The sequence below is a fragment of the Furipterus horrens genome, unplaced genomic scaffold (genome assembly GCF_987537825.1).
Source record: "Furipterus horrens unplaced genomic scaffold, mFurHor1.1.pri manual_scaffold_11, whole genome shotgun sequence".
NCBI classification, from domain to species: Eukaryota; Metazoa; Chordata; class Mammalia; order Chiroptera; family Furipteridae; genus Furipterus; species Furipterus horrens.
The window spans coordinates 33,870,771-33,887,840 of NW_028327181.1; the positions used below are offsets into that span (position 1 = coordinate 33,870,771).

The 17,070-nt window shown below is 39.7% G+C and overlaps 1 protein-coding gene across 1 annotated transcript in view; it reads right to left on the reverse strand.

Annotated features, from left to right (window-relative positions):
• The window catches only part of TECTA (tectorin alpha), a 122,352-nt gene that overhangs the window by 11,771 nt on the left and 93,511 nt on the right, over window positions 1-17,070 (reverse strand). The window contains exons 14-18 of the mRNA XM_090291907.1: window positions 16,040-16,326; window positions 14,251-14,546; window positions 11,314-11,424; window positions 1,557-1,759; window positions 339-502 (exon numbers count right to left, since the gene is read on the reverse strand). Coding sequence (XP_090148033.1) covers window positions 339-502; window positions 1,557-1,759; window positions 11,314-11,424; window positions 14,251-14,546; window positions 16,040-16,326 — 1,061 coding nt within the window. The remainder of the gene's footprint in view (window positions 1-338; window positions 503-1,556; window positions 1,760-11,313; window positions 11,425-14,250; window positions 14,547-16,039; window positions 16,327-17,070) is intronic.

Sequence of the window (17,070 nt, forward strand, 5' to 3'; positions counted from 1 at the left end):
TAGCAAAGTCTAAGGCTGCACTGTCCAAAATGGTGCCCACTGGCCACACGTGGCAATTTAAATTAAATTAAAAATTTAATTCCTCAGCAACCCCAGCCACATTTCTAGTGCTCAGTAGCTATATACAGCAATTGTATGGAGTAATACAGATACAGAACATTTCCTTCATTAAAGAAAGTTGTATTGAACAGTGCTAGTTTAGGGCAGAAAACAAGATGCGGAGAGTATGAACTATTTGTTCTTAGTGCTTCAAAGGTAAAAGCTGGTTATTTTGACTTTGCTAAGCCTAACTGCCAACACAAAAACAAAGCGATGCGCACAGCCTGTGCAGTGTGTACCTGAGCATGGGCTTCACAACAGAGTCCAAGGAGATCTTGATGTCCAGCTCATAAGCACATGAGAATTCCACGTTGATTGTCCGGTCCCTGGTGATGATGTTGCCAGTATTGTTGGCACTTTCTATCCAGATTGTGTTCTTATACATGATATGAGTGCCATTGGACTGCAGAGCAAAGGGAGGTCAGATATCATTAACCCTGGCTTGCATTTCAATCCATACCCTGAAAGTGGAGAAAGGGCTTCATTTCATACACACCTCAGAGGTGAATACAATCAGTGTGGAGCTAGCCTCAGCATTAAAAAGAAAAAGTACTACAATAGATGTCAACAGCACCCTTCACTCTGATAAGCTTGGATGACCACAGAGGATGACTTAATGAATTCTAACTACAGCCAGCCCCCAGGTACCTCGGGGACCCCAGCAGAAGAAAGCAGGAAGGACTGCCATCACGAGGTGGCACAAGTCTTCTTCTTAATCCTTAATTCAAAATCTCTCCTACAACAAACATTTTACCAGACATGCCCACAAGTACCTTCTTACTCCTTTACTCCCTGATATGTGTTAATAAAGAAGTTATCAAATATACACACATCAGGAAGGAATAGAAAAAGAAAAGAAACAAGAGGATTTGCTAGCCTATAAATTGGATAATCTGACATTAAAAATTAAGACCTTCTTGTATTTCTCTTAAATGATGTCTGGGACAATCTTATCTCCTGAAGTAGCTAACCCAACTGTATTTACCTGGAAGAACAATAAGAGTAAGAGAGGTAACAAAATTTTGTCAACACGTAGGGCAAAGAATGACAACAGACAGAGAAAACCAAAGAATGAAGCTAGTCATTCGCTGTGCTCTTTCCATTCAAACACTCAGCACTAAAATAATCATTTTCCTCATTTTAATACCTGTCTTTTGCTGTTTTCCATGGGCGATATTTCTTTTTTTTTCAAATGTATTTTATTGATTATATTGTTACAATAGTTCCAATTTTCTCCCCTTTACTCCCCTCCACCCAGCATCTCCCTCCCCCAGCAATACCCCCCCAAGTCCATACCCCTGGTTTGTAAAAAATAACTATCCCTCCGTCTCAGATATTAAGACCCTTTGTAATCTTGTAAAGGACAACGGGCGATATTTCTAATTGGACAATCAATGTGCAAACTCCCGGACAATTACTACCTCTGCCAGGTACTCTTTCTGGCTTCAGTTTCTCACCTGTACAATGTTTCCACAATTCCCTTTGGTGTTGTTGATCTGAAAGGAGATAAAATCTTCCCCTTCGATGCCTGTACACTGCCTGTCATTGATCCTCACACCCTCTCGCTCAAAGCCAAGCTGGAAGAGTTTGCACTTAGATATGGACACTTCCATCTGGGATGCCTTGCAGGTCACTTCTGCATCAATAATGTCATGTGAGTCTGTGAGAAAGAGTGATTATGAAAGTCACATGAGTGGGAGCTGTCTTGCTGCAGAGGACAAGGTGAGGCATCCATTACAGTTTCCTTTAGAAAAGGCTAACAACCTGCACAAAGGCTGTGGCATTTCTAACTAAGTTTGACCAAACCAAATGAGTATATGAATTCATTCAAAGGAATAACTGGAACATTGTAAAGCCTTTTGTGAAGATGAAAATAATAATAATGTGTCTTTTCTTCATAGACCCAGGACTTTCCCACCACTTTGGTGGTAGCTGCTTTTCCATAAGCTACATACTGCATCTGGCTCATTGTGACTTGGCTCAGAAACCTGCCCCAAGTGAGAGCAGTACTGGCCAGGCCACCCCAAAGCCCCAGCTGGTTCCCAGGTGAGCACCAAGAACTCTTGCTTTTTGACCCAGTGATCCACCAATCAACATTCTCTGTGCACATAAACACACGCTACACACACAGACATGTTTATCTGCTGAGGAAAGTGCCTGAGCGCCACTTCCTCCTGTGGAGCCTTCGGCTCAGCGAGGCTTTCACTGCCTGAGTGTTAAATTCAGCACATGCCATCTGAGTTCCTTGGTTCAGACAAGGGTGGGGAGCTCCTTACGTGACACCTCGGGTGTGCCCCCCAACCCCATAAAAGGATGCTGATTGGAACAGGACCTGGAGTCCTAGTGGGTTACTATTTGCTTCAAACATTTCAGTTGTTTCTTTGGCACCCACCTAAAACTAGGGCCAGATAAAGCTGGCTGTAAACGAGTCTTTTTTTTTCCTAAGCAAATTGTTGCTTTAGAGTTTATCCTCTTTTAAACACATTTCCCTTTTAAAAACTTGCCAGTTGTGCTAAGCACCTTACATATATTCTCTAATTTACTTCTCACAGTACTCCTATGAAGTCAATATTATTCTCATTTTACTAATAATTGGGTCCTTGCTATTATTGCCCAATTTCACAGAAAACTTAGACTTAAATATATTAAATAACTTTCCCAAGACAAATTGCTAGTAAGTGGTAGACTCTATTTATTTTTTTGACTTAATCTTTATTGTATTTTTTCCATTACCATTTAGTCCCCTTACATCCCAGTTCCCCCAGCAATCACCATGCTGTTGTCCACGTCCATGGGTCCTCTACCCTTTTTGCTCAACCCCTCCACCTCTAACCCCCTCCCCTACTCAGCTTTCATCCTGCTCTCTATCTATGGATCTGTTTCTGTTTTGTTTTTCACTCAGTTTGTTCATTCCACATATGAGTGAAGTCATATGGTATTTGTATTACTCTGGTTGCCCTATTTCACTCAGCATAATGTTCTCCAGGTCCATCCACACTGTTGCAAAAGGTACAATTTTCTTCTTTTTTATGGCCCATTAGTATTCAGTTGTGTAACTATCCCATAGTTGTTTTATCCACTCATCTACTGATGGACACTTGGTGATTCTAAATAACACTGCAATGAACATAAGGGTGTTTATGTTGTTTTGAATCAATGTTTTAGGTTCCTTCAGATATATTCCCAGAAGTGGGATCACTGGGTCAAAAGGCAGATCCGTTTTTAATTTTTTGAGGCATCTCCATACTGCTTTCCACAGTGGCTGCACCAGTCTGCATTCCCACCACATCCTCGCCAGCACTCATTGTTTGCTGATTAATTGATGATGGCCATCCTGACAGGTGTGAGGTGATATTTCATTGTGGTTTTAATTTGCATCTCCCTGCTGGCTTGTGATGTTGAGTATCTTTTCATATGTCTATTGGCCATTTAGTATGTCCTCTTTGGAAATGTGTCTATTCAGATTATTTATCCATTTTTTAATTGGGTTGGTTTGTTTTTGGTGTTGTGTAAGTACTTTATAAATTTTGGATATTAACTCTTTATCAGATGTATTGGTGAATATGTTCTCTCATTCTGTGGGTTGTTTTCTATTTCGTGGATGATTTCCTTTGCTGTGCAAAAATTTTTTAGTTTGTTGTTTATTTATTTATTTATTTTTGGTTTCCCTTGCCTGAGGAGGTATATCCAATAAAAAATTTCCAGGAGTAATGTCTGAGATTTTGCTGCCTATGTTTTCCTCTAGGCTGTTTTGGTTTCAGGTCTAACATTTAAGTCTTTGAACTATTTTGATTTATTATTGTGTGTGGTCTAAGAAGGTGGCCTAGTTTCATTTTTCTGCATGTATCTGTCCAATTTTCCCAAGACTATGTATTAAATAAACTATCTTTAGCCCGTTGTATGTGCTTGCTTTCCCTGTCTAATATTAACTTACAGGTATACCCATGTAACATGGTACTTCTATAACATGGTTTCACTCTAACGTGATATGACTGTAGAAGATATCCAAGAATTGCTGGTAGAAAAAGAAACTGATTAAGCAATTTTGGTGTAAATGACATCTGGAATGTGCTAAGATAACTTAGGAGACAATAGCACTGAGGAAAATGAAAAAGTTAAACAGTTTACTCTAGAAAGCATAAAGAAAGGCCTAAACTTAGCCGAACACTTAAGAGTCACATTTCTTAAACAAAGGTCTTTGCACTAAAAGGAGCACAAAATTTAAGACAGAACTTCAAAAGTGCTTAGCACCATATAACGAAACTTATAAAGATCTCTCAGCTAAAAGCAAGCAATCTAAAATAACAAATTTTTTGCAAAAAGTAGAGCATAGAAATCAAGATAATGCTGAAGAAAGTCCAGAGGATGAGGATATCTTGTCAAAAAGAAAGTGCATTTGGCTAATGGAGCTTAGTAGTGATAATGAAGAAAACATTACTTAATTCATATTAATATGTAATACTTTTGATGAAAATCACTTTAATAAAGATATTTGTCTTAATTATAAAAATATAATAGTATGTTTTTTTTTAATTTTGGAATCTAACCCCCCTTTTTGTACTAGTTCTTTGTTTCCTATAACACGGGTTCGCATAACACGGCATTTGTTAGGAACCTAACGACCGTGTTATACAGGGGTTACCTGTATAAAGGTGTGGGTTTATTTATGGATCCTCTATTTGTTCCATTTATCTATGTGTCTGTTTTTATGCTGGTATGACACTGTTTTGGTTATTATGGTCTTGTAATAAAGTCTGATATTAGGTAGCATGATTCCTCTATTTTGTTCTTCTTTCTCAGGATTGCTGTTGCTATGTGGGGCCTTTTGTGTTTCCATATAAAGTTTTGAAATATTTATTATAGTTCTGTGAAATACATCATTGGAATTTTGATAGCAATTGCATTGAATGTATAGATTGCTTTGGGTATTTTAATGATGTTAATCCTTCCTACCCATGAACATGGTATGTGCTTCCACTTATTCATATCTTCTTTTATTTCTTTCTTCAGTGTCTTATAATTTTCCAAATACAAGTCTTTTACATCCTTGGTTAGGCTTATTCATAGGTATCTTATTCTTTTTTGAAGCAATTGTGGAAGGGATTGTTTTCTTAATTTCCCTTTCTGTTAGTTCATTATTGGAATATAAAAATGAAACTGATTTATGGATATTAATTCTGTACCCTGCTACTTTGCTGAATTTATTTGTCAAAACTAGTAGTTTCTTGATGGAGTCTTTGGGGTTCTCTATGTACAGCCCCATGTAATCGCAAATGAAAATAGTTTTACTTCTTCTTTTCCAATTTGGATGCCTTTTATTTCTTCTTCTTGCCTAATTGCTGTGGCTAGGATTTGCAGTACTATGCTGTATAAGAGTGATGAAAACAGACATACCTGTCTTGTTTCCATTATTAAGGAGAATGCGTGTAGTTTTTGTTCATCGAGTATGATGCTGGCAGGGGGTTTATTATTACATTTAGGTATGGTTCTCCTATTCCCATTTTGCTAAAAGTTTGATCACAAATGGGCACTGGATTTTACTAATATTTTTTCTGCATCTATTGATATAATCACGTGGGTTTTATCCTTCATTTTGTTCATGTGGTGAATAACATTTACTGATTTGTGAATGTTGTACCAACCCTGCATTTCTGGAATAAACCCCACCTGTCACGGTGTATAATCTTTTTGATGCATTGCTGTATTCAATTTGCTAATATTTTGTTGAGGATTTTATAGCATAGGTTCATCAGGGATATTGGCCTATAATTTTCTTTCTTTGTGGTGTCTTTATCTGGTTTTGGAATTAGAATGATGCTGGCCTCATTAAATGAGTTTGGGAGCCTTTCCTCCTCTTGAATTTTATGAAATAGTTTGAGAAAAAGAGGTGTTAGTTCTTCTTGGGATGTTTGGTAAAATTCACCCGTGAAGCCATCTGGTCCAGGACTTTTGTTTGTGAGAATTTTCTGATCACTGCTTCAATTTTATTAGGTGTAATCTGTCTGTTCAGAATCTCTAATTCTTCATGATTTATTTTCGGAAGATTGTATGATTCTAGGAATTTATCCATTTCATCCAGGTTGTCCAGTTTGTTGGCATATAATTGTTCATAATATTTTCTTACAATCTTTTGTATTTCTTTGGTGTCAGTTGTTAATTCTCCTCTTTCATTTCTGATTTTATTTATTTAGGCCCTTTATCTTACTGGCTTTATGAATCTGGTTAAAGTTTTATCAATCTTGTTTATCTTGTCAAAGAACCAGCTCTTGGATTCATTGATTTCTGTATCATTCATTTAGACTCTATTTCATTTATTTCTGCTCTATCTTTATTATTTTCTTCCTTCTACTCACTTTGGGCTTTGTTTATTGTTCCTTTTCAAGTTCCTTTAAGCACAAAGTCAGATGATTTATTTGAGCTTTTTCTTTTCTTTTCTTTTTTTTTGAGATAGGCCTGTAATGCTATGAATTCCCCTCTTAATATTGCTTTCCCAGTGTCCCACAGATTTTGGGTTGTTGTGTCCTCATTTTCATTTGTTTCAAGGTACCTTCTGATTTTTTCCTTTATCTCACTGTTAATGCATTCATTATTTAATAACATGCTATTTAGTTTCCTTGTCTTTGCATGTTTTTCAGTGTTCCTGTGATTTCTAGTTATGTGGCACTGTGGTCAGAGAAGATGCCTGATATGATTTCAGTCTTCTTAAATTTATTGAGACTTGTGTTGTATCCCAACATGTGGTCTATCCTAGAAAATGTTCCATGTGCACTTGAAAAGTATGTATATTCTACTGCTTTGGGGTGAAATGCTCAGAAGACATCAATTAAATTCATTTGATCTAGTGTGTTTTTTAAGGCTGCTGCTTTTTTGTTGATTTTCTGCCTGGAATATCTATGCATTGAATTCAATGAGGTGTCAAAACCCCCTACTATGACTGTATTTCTGCTGATCTCTCCCTTTATGACCATCAGTATTTGCCTTACATATTTAGGTTATCCTATGTGCATGCATAAAGATTTACTAGGGATATACCCTCTTGCTGGATTGTTTCCTTTATCTTTATGTAGTGTCCTTCTGTGTCTTTTACTATAGCCTTGGTTTTAAGGTCTATTTTATCAGACATAACACTGCTATCCTAGCTTTCTTTTCTTTTCCATTTGTATAAAATATCTTTTTCCAACCCTTTACTTTTAGTCTATGTTTATCTTTCAATATGAGATGGGTCTCTTGGAGGCAGCATATATATATGGGTCTTGTTTTCTTATCCATTCAGTTACACAAGTCTTTTGGTCAGAGCATTTAAGCCATTTACATTTAAAGTGATTATTGATAAATACATATGTAGTGCCAATTTATTCTTTGCCTGTTTTCCTGTTTTGTTTTCCTTCTTTCTTTCTCTTTTTATACTTCTAAATCAAGCCCTTTAACATTTGTTGCAGTACTGGTTTGGTGTTAACAAACTCCTTTAGCTTTTTCTTGTTTGGGAAGCTCCTTATTTCTCCTTTGATTTTAAATGATAGCCTGCCTGGATAAATTAGCCCTAGTTGTAGGTCCTTGCTTTTCATCATCTTGAGTGATTTCATGCTACTCCCTTCTGGCCTGAAATGTTTCTGCTGAGTAATCAGATGCCAGTCTAATTGGTGCTCCTTTGTAGGTAACTCCCTGCTTTTCTCTTGCAGCTTTTAGGATTCCTTCTTGTCTTTAAGCATTGTCATTTTAAGTATGTTGTGTCTCAGTAAAGACCTTTTGGGTCCCGTTTTTTGAAGACTCTCTGAGCTTCCTAGATTTGTGTGACTTTTCCCATCATCTGATTAGGGAAGTTTTTGGTCATTATTTCTTCAAATAGGTTCTCAATCCCTTGCTTGCTGTCTTCTTCTGGTGTCCCCCTGATGCGAATGTTGTTATGCTTCATGTAGTCCAAAATGTTTCTTAAACTCATCTCATTTTTTAAAAATGTTTTATTGATTTTGCTGTTACAGTTGTCCCAATTTCCCTTCCCTCCGCTTCCCACTACCCGGTGGCCCCCCTCCCTTCAGTTGTCCCCGCCTTTTGGTCCGTGTCCATTGGTTGTGCATATAGTTCTTCTCAACCTCCTCCTGTCTATTCCATTACCATCTACTATGCTTCTTAATTCATGTACCATCTCCCTCCCTTTCTCCCTTTCTTGTCCCTGCTGACCTCCTCCCAGTATGTTCCCCATACCTATAGTTCTTTTTCCACTCTCGTTGCAGATTTAGTTTGCCTTTGTTTCAATTCCCTAGCTTCTGTTGTTGGTTCTTGTGATGCAATTTTCATTTGAATGTTCATAGTTTTGATCCTCCTTCTTCTAAACCAGTCCCTTTAACATCTCATATAATAGTGGTTTGGATCTAATGAACTCCTTCAGTTTTATTTTGTCCTGGGAGGACTTTCTCTGCTCTTCTATTCTGAATGACAGTTTCGCTGGACAGAGTATTCGTAGCTGTAGGTTTTTGATTTTCATTACTTTGAATATCTCTTGCCAGTCCCTTCCTGCCTGCAGGGTCTCCCTTGAGAAGTCAGCTGATAGTCTAATTGGGACCCCTTTGTACATGATTCTATTCTTCTCTCTTGCTGCTTTTAAGATTCTCTATCTTTAATTTTTGATATTTTGATTATAATGTGTTTTGGGGTGGTTCTCCCTGGGTCCAGTTTTTCAGGAACTCTGTGCTTCCTGGACCTGTAAGTCTATTTCCTTCTTCAAGTTAGGGAAGTTCTGCTTCATTATTTTTTCACCCTATTTTTCGATTTCTAGCTCTTCTTCTTCACCCTCTGGCAATCCTATAATCTGAATGTTCAGTCTCTTATAGCTGTCCCAGAGGTTTCTGATCCTCTCCTCACTTTCCTCACTTTTTATTTCCTCTTTCTGCACTGGTTGACTGTTTGTTCCTTCCCTATGTTCCGGTTTGTTGATTTGATCTCTGGCTTTTATTTCCTCGCCACTTGTCTCGTATGTGTTTTTGTTCATTTCAGTATGAGTGGCTTTCATTCCTTCCCTGTCTTGTTCCAAATCTTTTGTTAATTCTGTAAGCCACCTTATAACTATAGCTCTGAACTGAGCCTCTGAAATGTTTTTTATTTATTCGTCTGTCAGGTTCCTCATCTGCTGCCTGGTGAGCTGCATCACCAAGTTTTCAATCATTGTCTGCTTCATTTTGACAGGTTTGTGTTTTGCTTTGCTTCCTGGGCCAGCTGTAGGGGACAGAGCCCCATGTACTCATCACTACCCAGCAACCGGCAGCAATCCACAACCTTTTTCTGCTGCGCTGTGGTGCTTTGTGTGGGGGTGGGGGTCCAAGATGGATTCCTGCCATTATTCTCCACTGGGAGACTGGGATCCGTCCTCCTGCCCTCTGGGCCTCTCCATCTTAGGCAATGGGGGGGGGCTGCCTTCCCCAGTATTGGGGTCGCAAGCTGCCAGGACTCAACTGCAGCCGGGATTGCTCCCCCTGCCGCTGTCCCCGCTGCTAACACAAACAGTGCCACTTGACCTTTCCATTCCGGTTCCGATTTTGCCCCTCCTACCGTCGGAACAAGCACCGCTGGTTTATAACTTCATACATTGGGCTTCCATGTAGTTTTATTTTCTGGAATTTCTGGTTATCTTTTGTTTTGAGGTAGTTGTATTCCTTTCTAGTTGTAGAGGAAGACCAAGCATGTCTGTCTAAGCCTCCATCTTGGCCGGAAGTCCTCATCTCATTTTTTAAAGTTTCTTTTTCCTTTTGCTGCTCTGCCTGGGCATTTTTTTCTATGTTTTCTTCCAAAACACTGATTCTATCCTCTGCTTTGTCTAACTTACTATTTATTCCTTCCAATGTTTTACTTATTTCAAATATGGCATTCTTTCTGATTCATCCTTTTTTTATGGTTTCTACATTTTTTTTCATGCTGTTGAGTATCCTTATAATCATTATTCTAAACTCTCTGGTAAATTGGTTGCTTCCATTTCATCTAGTTCTTCTGGGAAATTCACTTGTTCTTTCACCCAGGGTCTGTTTCTTTGTCTTCCCATTTTGTCTGCTTTGTATTTTCTGCCTTAGCTGTTAAACTAATCAGCTGTTGAACTAATTTGCTGTTAATCTAATCAAGCTGTAATCAGCAGCCTGGCTATACACCACAGTGTCAGATAAAGTAATTCCTGATGGAGGGGCTATTGCTTCCCCTCAGGCTGATGCCATGTAGAGGAGATTGCTCTGCCTGAGAGAGAAGGCTCCTGCAGTATGAGAAATGACTCAGCAAAGGGATCCTGGAGGCTTTCTTCCATTTTCTCCCCAGAACCACCAACCCCAGACTCTCCTCAAGCATCTCTAGTCCACTCTGTTCCCATTTGCTAGAGCCCCGGGTAAGTGGTTGCAAACAAAATTTTGTGTGTTGGCCCTTTAAAAGGCTCTCTACATCTTCAGCTGTCTCTCCCTGGAAGACAGAAACCCCCCACTTTTCACAGCTGGGTGTTATCTAGGTTGTTCTCTGGGTCAGGTGCTATAGTCTGAGGAGCTCAGTTTGGGGTTTGGACTCCACCCTTCTCAGGGGGAACCCCCAGCTGCTGAAATATCTTTCTGACACATCAGTTGTCACCCATGGAAGCCCAGACTGCCCTCTTGTATTTCCTCTGCACTCCCCACCAGTCATGTTGTGATGAAGTTTCTTCTGTCTGTCTGTGGTTATAAGGCTTCTCTCCAGCTAGTGTTCAGTTGGTTATTCTGGATGATTTCTCTGCAACTTAGTTGTAGTTCCAGATTGGTCTTGGGAGGAGGTTATTGTAGCTTCCACTTAGTCTTCTGCCATCTTGGATCCAAGGTCTAAACAAGTCCTAAAGCACCCGGCACTCTCGCCCTGATTCTTTCATGTTTTCATCAAACCCTCTCTTTTCCCTGTAAGTTCCAAAGATCCATTTGTATCTCTCTAATGCTGAATGTGGCCTCAGATGAAACTGACTGATTCCATTCACATACAAACTTTTTGTTATAATTCATTGCAGAAAAATAAGTGGCTAGGAGGAAATAAGCATTAACCTACCTTGAATGATCAGATTACTTTCTTATTCTGACTAAGTTATTGTTAAAGCTTTGCTATTTGGGATTCTAACCTACAGTGTGCTGCATATGGGCTCTAATCCTGGAGTGTTCCTATGTGGCTACAGGCTTCTCGCATCAGTCCTGTTTGGATGGCAGGGGTTGGGTGGCAGGTGTCACTCACTATTTCCATAGGGTGGTGGCTCGATGCACCCACACAGCTCCCCTCCATTTTCTAGCTCACAGGTCCGGTTGGGACAGTCTGCCCCCACACAGGGATCTTCAACCACTCCTGCTAAAAAGGAAAACAAACAGAAACACACACAAGTTGATTTTCACACCAACACACAGTAGCAGGTGAATTTGTCACTTTAATGGAACTGGTGATGGTCATCAGCCACAAATGAACATACAGGGTATCCTTCCAGAAAATGACAGTAACTGATAATTGGAACCTTGCTCTGGGCCCAACCCTGCTTTATGCTCGAGATGCATCATCTCGTCCACCGTCACATTGTAACCCCCATTTCACAGCTACAACTTGCCCAAGGTTCCACCCAGGCAAAGCTAAGTGGTGAAGATGGAATGTGTAGACAACCTTAACTGCCCTGCCACAACACAACTGCTCCCCTCACCACCTTGTGCCACAGTGACGTGCCTTTGTGTCTTCACACAGAGTAGGATCAGAATCACTTACTTCTATATCCCCAACACCGAGTCATCTCACAGTAGGTGCTCCAAAAATACTTGTCAAGAAAGAAAATTTTAGAGCTGGTAAGGTCCCTTAAACCAGGACTTCCTGGTCTTTTTGATTCATGGTCCATCATTCACATAAATTTCTACTTAATTTTTTAAAAATAGATAAACAAAAAACCTACATACAACTCACAAACATTGACTTAGATTAATGGTAATGTTTTGCGAAAGGGAAAACCTATATATAAAATATAAATGTATGTGGACTGTCATCATTAGCACATCAAAAAACAGCATTTCTGTAGCAGAGGAGCCCACAGACCATCTTAAATATCAGTCTGAAACCACTAATTGGGATCATTTTCTTTGAGACACTCCTTTAAAGAATCTCTCTCCCTTTGAGAATGTAATAATTCTTCTTTCATCATGGTAAATGATGGTGAGAGCTAAAAGAACCACAACTGTTTGATCCCAGCATAAGTTTAAAAAAAACAAAAGAGCAAGCTACCCCACAGCTCCAGATACCTCTCCTGACCCAGCTGCCACGCTCCCTGCTAAGGAACAAACTGATAGGTGGGAGTAGGGTGATGGCGTGACATCGCTCCAGCTAATTCCTGAAGGAAGACTGAAGAAAAGCCATCAGTACCATTTAAATACATTCATTTTTAAGGTCTTTCTTTTATAAAGACCCTTTCACTTGCCAGTATGTTCAGTTCTTCAGTAGGTGTCATGCTTAACTAACGAAATATGAAAACAACCTAAGAGTCTAACAGAAAAAAGGTGTGGAGGCAACAGCCCACAGGAAGAAATATACCTCACTTACAACTGTGGAGGTCCATCTGCTAATTGGCAAATAAGGTATGCCCTTACACAGAAGGAGTTTTTGAGGTTAAAATTTAAAACTAATATTTTTAAAATTCCAAACAATTCCTAAAGTTTAAAATGGTTAATTTTAAAATTATTTAAAGTATTGCTTGTTGACATAACGTATTAAATTATCAAAGCATTTCTATTGATTTCCAAAATACTAGTGATTTTAAGAGATTCTGAAATCACAGAATGCACATTTTAATTAACTACATTGTTTTTAGGTTCTGAATTAGCTGTATTCTAATATTGTACTTGGTCAGGTTTAATCTTCAAATTTCCTTGTGTACATGCACAATCTTGTTTTCATGGTGGTACCTCTATGCATATCGGGTTGGTGCTATATGTCAAGGAACGTGCACACATTCTGTTGGACATGGTATCATACTACACTAGTACAGAGTTACCATGTATGCATATGGATACACATCGTCGTCGGCAGCCGTCCGTCTCGAGAGACGATGGTGTAGCTTCTTAAGAGTCTATCTGCACCGCCGAGAATGGCTGTGCAGTCCGACTCGGGAGTGACACGGTATCTGTCTCCTCCCGTGTTGAATCGACATCTTGCGATGACGCTGAAGCTACAGAGCCTGGGCAGGGTAATATGGAGGGTCTGCTGTTGCCCATGCAGCAGACCCCCCCTCTCTTCGCAGCTGAAGGGTCCAAGGGAAAGACGGAGTCAATACAGCTTGGCTTCAGGTGCGCCGCAGGAGTTGCCGGTGTTGACTACAACGTCAAACCGCCTTAGGGACTCCGGCTCCGGATTTTCTGTCGGGGTTTACTCCCTTAGCCTTTCCCCTGAAGAGGTATGCCGCAAGGCAGCGGAGGTTTTTTGGAGTCAGAGTTTTCCTTCTCTGATGTGCCCTGACTGGAAGATCGAACCAGCGACACTTAGCTCGCAGGCCGACGCTCAATCCACTGAGCTAAACCAGCTATATATGACAAATTTATATGTTTACATACATATTTGCTCCATGTATTTGATTAACATAGTAAAAAATTGAGCAAATAGAATAGATATATACATCAAGTAATATTTCTAGTACAGAAAAAATATTAGAACCCATAGACATTTATTTGATCACTAATTTAATATTTATAATCCCTTTAAAAATCCAACCACAGCATCCTTTCAGCCCACACAGATATAAGCAACTCAATTCCAACTCCACTTGCCATTTGTCACATGCCCTCCCTTTCTGATGGGAGCTCTGAGCTGGAGAAGACCTGAGTTTGGGAGCTGAAATCAATCGGAAGTACCATGCTCAGTCCCTCTACCTCATAAGTTACTAAACTGCTATTCATCCAATGAAGAGAACCTCATCTCTCCAAGTTGGTGTTCTAAATCCCATTACTGGACAGGAGCTACAGATGAGGCTTGGCTGAACATGCCCCTCCTCAAATCTCTGTTGCAGCTCACAACTCTCAATTTTCCAGCTCTGGAAGATCTGTGGGTAAAGATGGAGACCAGCCAACCCAATGAGACAAAGCAATGCAACCAGCAAAGCTGTTCTTTTAACTTAGAAAATTATCTGAAGAAATAAAATAATTCTCTTACAGCAATTTTCCTTCTCAATCCACTCAGTGCTGAGGATCCCAAAGGAACGACAGGACTCTCCGTAGGCTGCCAGGGAGCCACACAGCTGGAACTTCTTGTGGTTGTAGCAGCCATCCAAGTAGCAGGATTCATAGAAGGGCAGGGGGTCAAGTAGCCCATAGCAGGGCTGAAAGAAGCCCTTCATATCTGTGAGCTTCAGGCAGTAGCCATCACCCTGCATCATTTGGATGTGCACGTTATCGCATGTGGCGGCATACTGTGAGAACTGCAGCTCGTTGCAGCTGGGGGCAAGAAGTCTAGTCAGAATCAGTGAAGCAAAAACAACTCTGAGGCCTCCAGCAGATGGGAAGACCATGCCTGTTACCTCCTCTGCTAACCCAGAAGTCAATTGGCTGTGCAACCTTAGGAAAGTTAAGTGATTTCTATTGTTAATATCACTGGGATAAGTGGGCATGAAATAAAATAATGACTTGGTAGCCAAGTGTCGAACAAAGGGTAGATATTGACATAATAACCACTAACCTTTGATATTAGTGACTGATATAAATGACAGAATAATCATTAACAGATATTGCTGTAACAAGTAATAGTAATAATAATAATTACTATAATAGTAATAACAGTAAGTAGAATTGAAGATCAGAACCAGAGGTTCTAAAACAGTTTTGGTTTAGCTATCGGAGACCAAAAGCAAAACCTTCACAAGAAAATTGATCCCAGGCTGAAATCATTTATAGAAGAAGAAAAGAAGAAAGGAAAGCAAAGGAAGCTCAAACAGAACCATAATTCCTAAGGGCAAACTGAACCTTGCTTATCTTTGGAAGCCCCAGAATAGCTTAAGTGTCCAAAACTGTCATTTTTCTAACTGGGCTGAATAGTAACATTTTAGATAAAGCATCAAATCAGCAATGCTGGAATCTGACTCTGGCTCCTATAGGGCCTCCTTGTGTACATCATTCTGCTCTAGCCACCATTTCACCCAGAAAAGAAAGAGATTGGACCTGATGTTGCCCAAGTTATTTCCAGGCCTGGGCCTTATAGTTCATAGGACAATTTCAGTTTACCTGCAGAAGGGTCAAAAAGGGTTTGAAGCTTCATTTCCACATCTGGGTATTTAGCTGATGTTTGGCATGTTAAAGTGCAAGAGGATTGAGCCATTGCACAAACAAAATAATTCTGGGAAAGAGAAGCATATCTGTAGATCCAGAAAGGTATAACTATAATTTAGCAACCCAGAGAATCCCTAAATTAAACACCTTTGACAAAACTTGAAGAGCTCATTCTAAGTTGGACAGTTAGGGACACAATATGACTTTGATGACTTCTGTATCAAAAAAGGCTTTTTTGACTCCCACCAACTATTACCTGTGCAACCACAACCAACCCAGCACTGGGAGGGACAAGGGTGGCGGAAGGGAAGCCCTGTTTCTCCTAAATAAACTCTGAATCTCACTGCAGCAAGGATGCTTTGCAGCGGTGGACAGCTGGCGAAGGTTCAGGTTTTAAGCCTGGGCAGACTCGCCTGTTTTGGTTCGGCTGTCTAGCCAAGGGTTGAATGATGTGAAAATTTAGAGTCATACTATGTAAGCCCAGTTACTTCTCCTAACATTCAAGAAATTACTAAGGCCTTTGATGTGTCTCTTTGTATTATGAAAACTCCATAGACATTTGACTCAGCTCTTTGCAGGAGAGAAAAATGATACTATGGAGAGTTTTTTTTTTTTTTATGAACACCTTCCATGGATACAGGAGGGCTTGGGCCACTGAGTCAAGTGGCAAGAATTCTCACCTCTTCTGCATGCCATTGGTTTTCCAGCTCTGGGCCAGCACCACACTGCTCACCACTGGCTTTCCCCTCAGGGTCACATAATCATCAGTTAAGTCCCCATTGAAGTTGCCGCAGAGGCCACACACTTTGTTCTGCAGCCTCTCGCTGATGCTGATCTTTATGACATTGAAACCATTGTAGTATATCTGGATGTCGGGGCTGGTGTCAATCACCAGGAAGCCCTCACTGCTGTAGATTTTGGTTGCCAACCCGGTTATAAATGGAACATTCACTTGTGTGCCATTCACCTATGGACGAAAATAAAAATAAATGACCATTAGAGTAGAGGCAGCAAACATTTCCTGTAAAGGGCCAAAGTAAATATTTTACAAACTCTATAGCTACCCAATTCTAGCCTCATGGCAGGGAAGCAGCCCATAGGTATTATGTCACTAAATGAGTGAGGCTGTCTTCCAATAAGTTTTATTTACCAAAACAGGCAGCAAGTAAATTTGGCTAAATCTTGTAGTTTGCTGACCATTGCTCCAGAGTTCAAGGACACTCACTCATCTACTGTCTACAATTTCCCTAAAAGAAGCAAAATATTAACGCAGAGAGGTAAGAAAACATTAGAAAACTATAACCCACAGCAAGTGGCTGAGTTTTGTTTTGTTTTTGTTTTTTTTGTATAAAACTTTCCCAAGTGTAACCCAATTACCGAAAATGAAATCCAGTCCTGTGCTGAGGAGAGTCTAACATGGTTAAAATGAATCTGAAGATTAATGCACTATTCATTGTTTTCTTGCTTACGATGTTCAAACAAGAGGTCCACCCCAGATATCCTATAGCCATAGTATTTTCTGCACCCATCATTTTTTTGCATAACAGTTTATTTTATTAGCCCTTAGGACAGAACAGAACCTGCTTTCTTATACTTAAAAAGAAATTTTTTTTCACCTGCAGGTTATTAGTAAATTTTATTTCTTAAAAAATCAGAAGCCTTTGTAAAAATATGATTCTTGACTATATTGGTAGCTTGGGGTATTTTATTC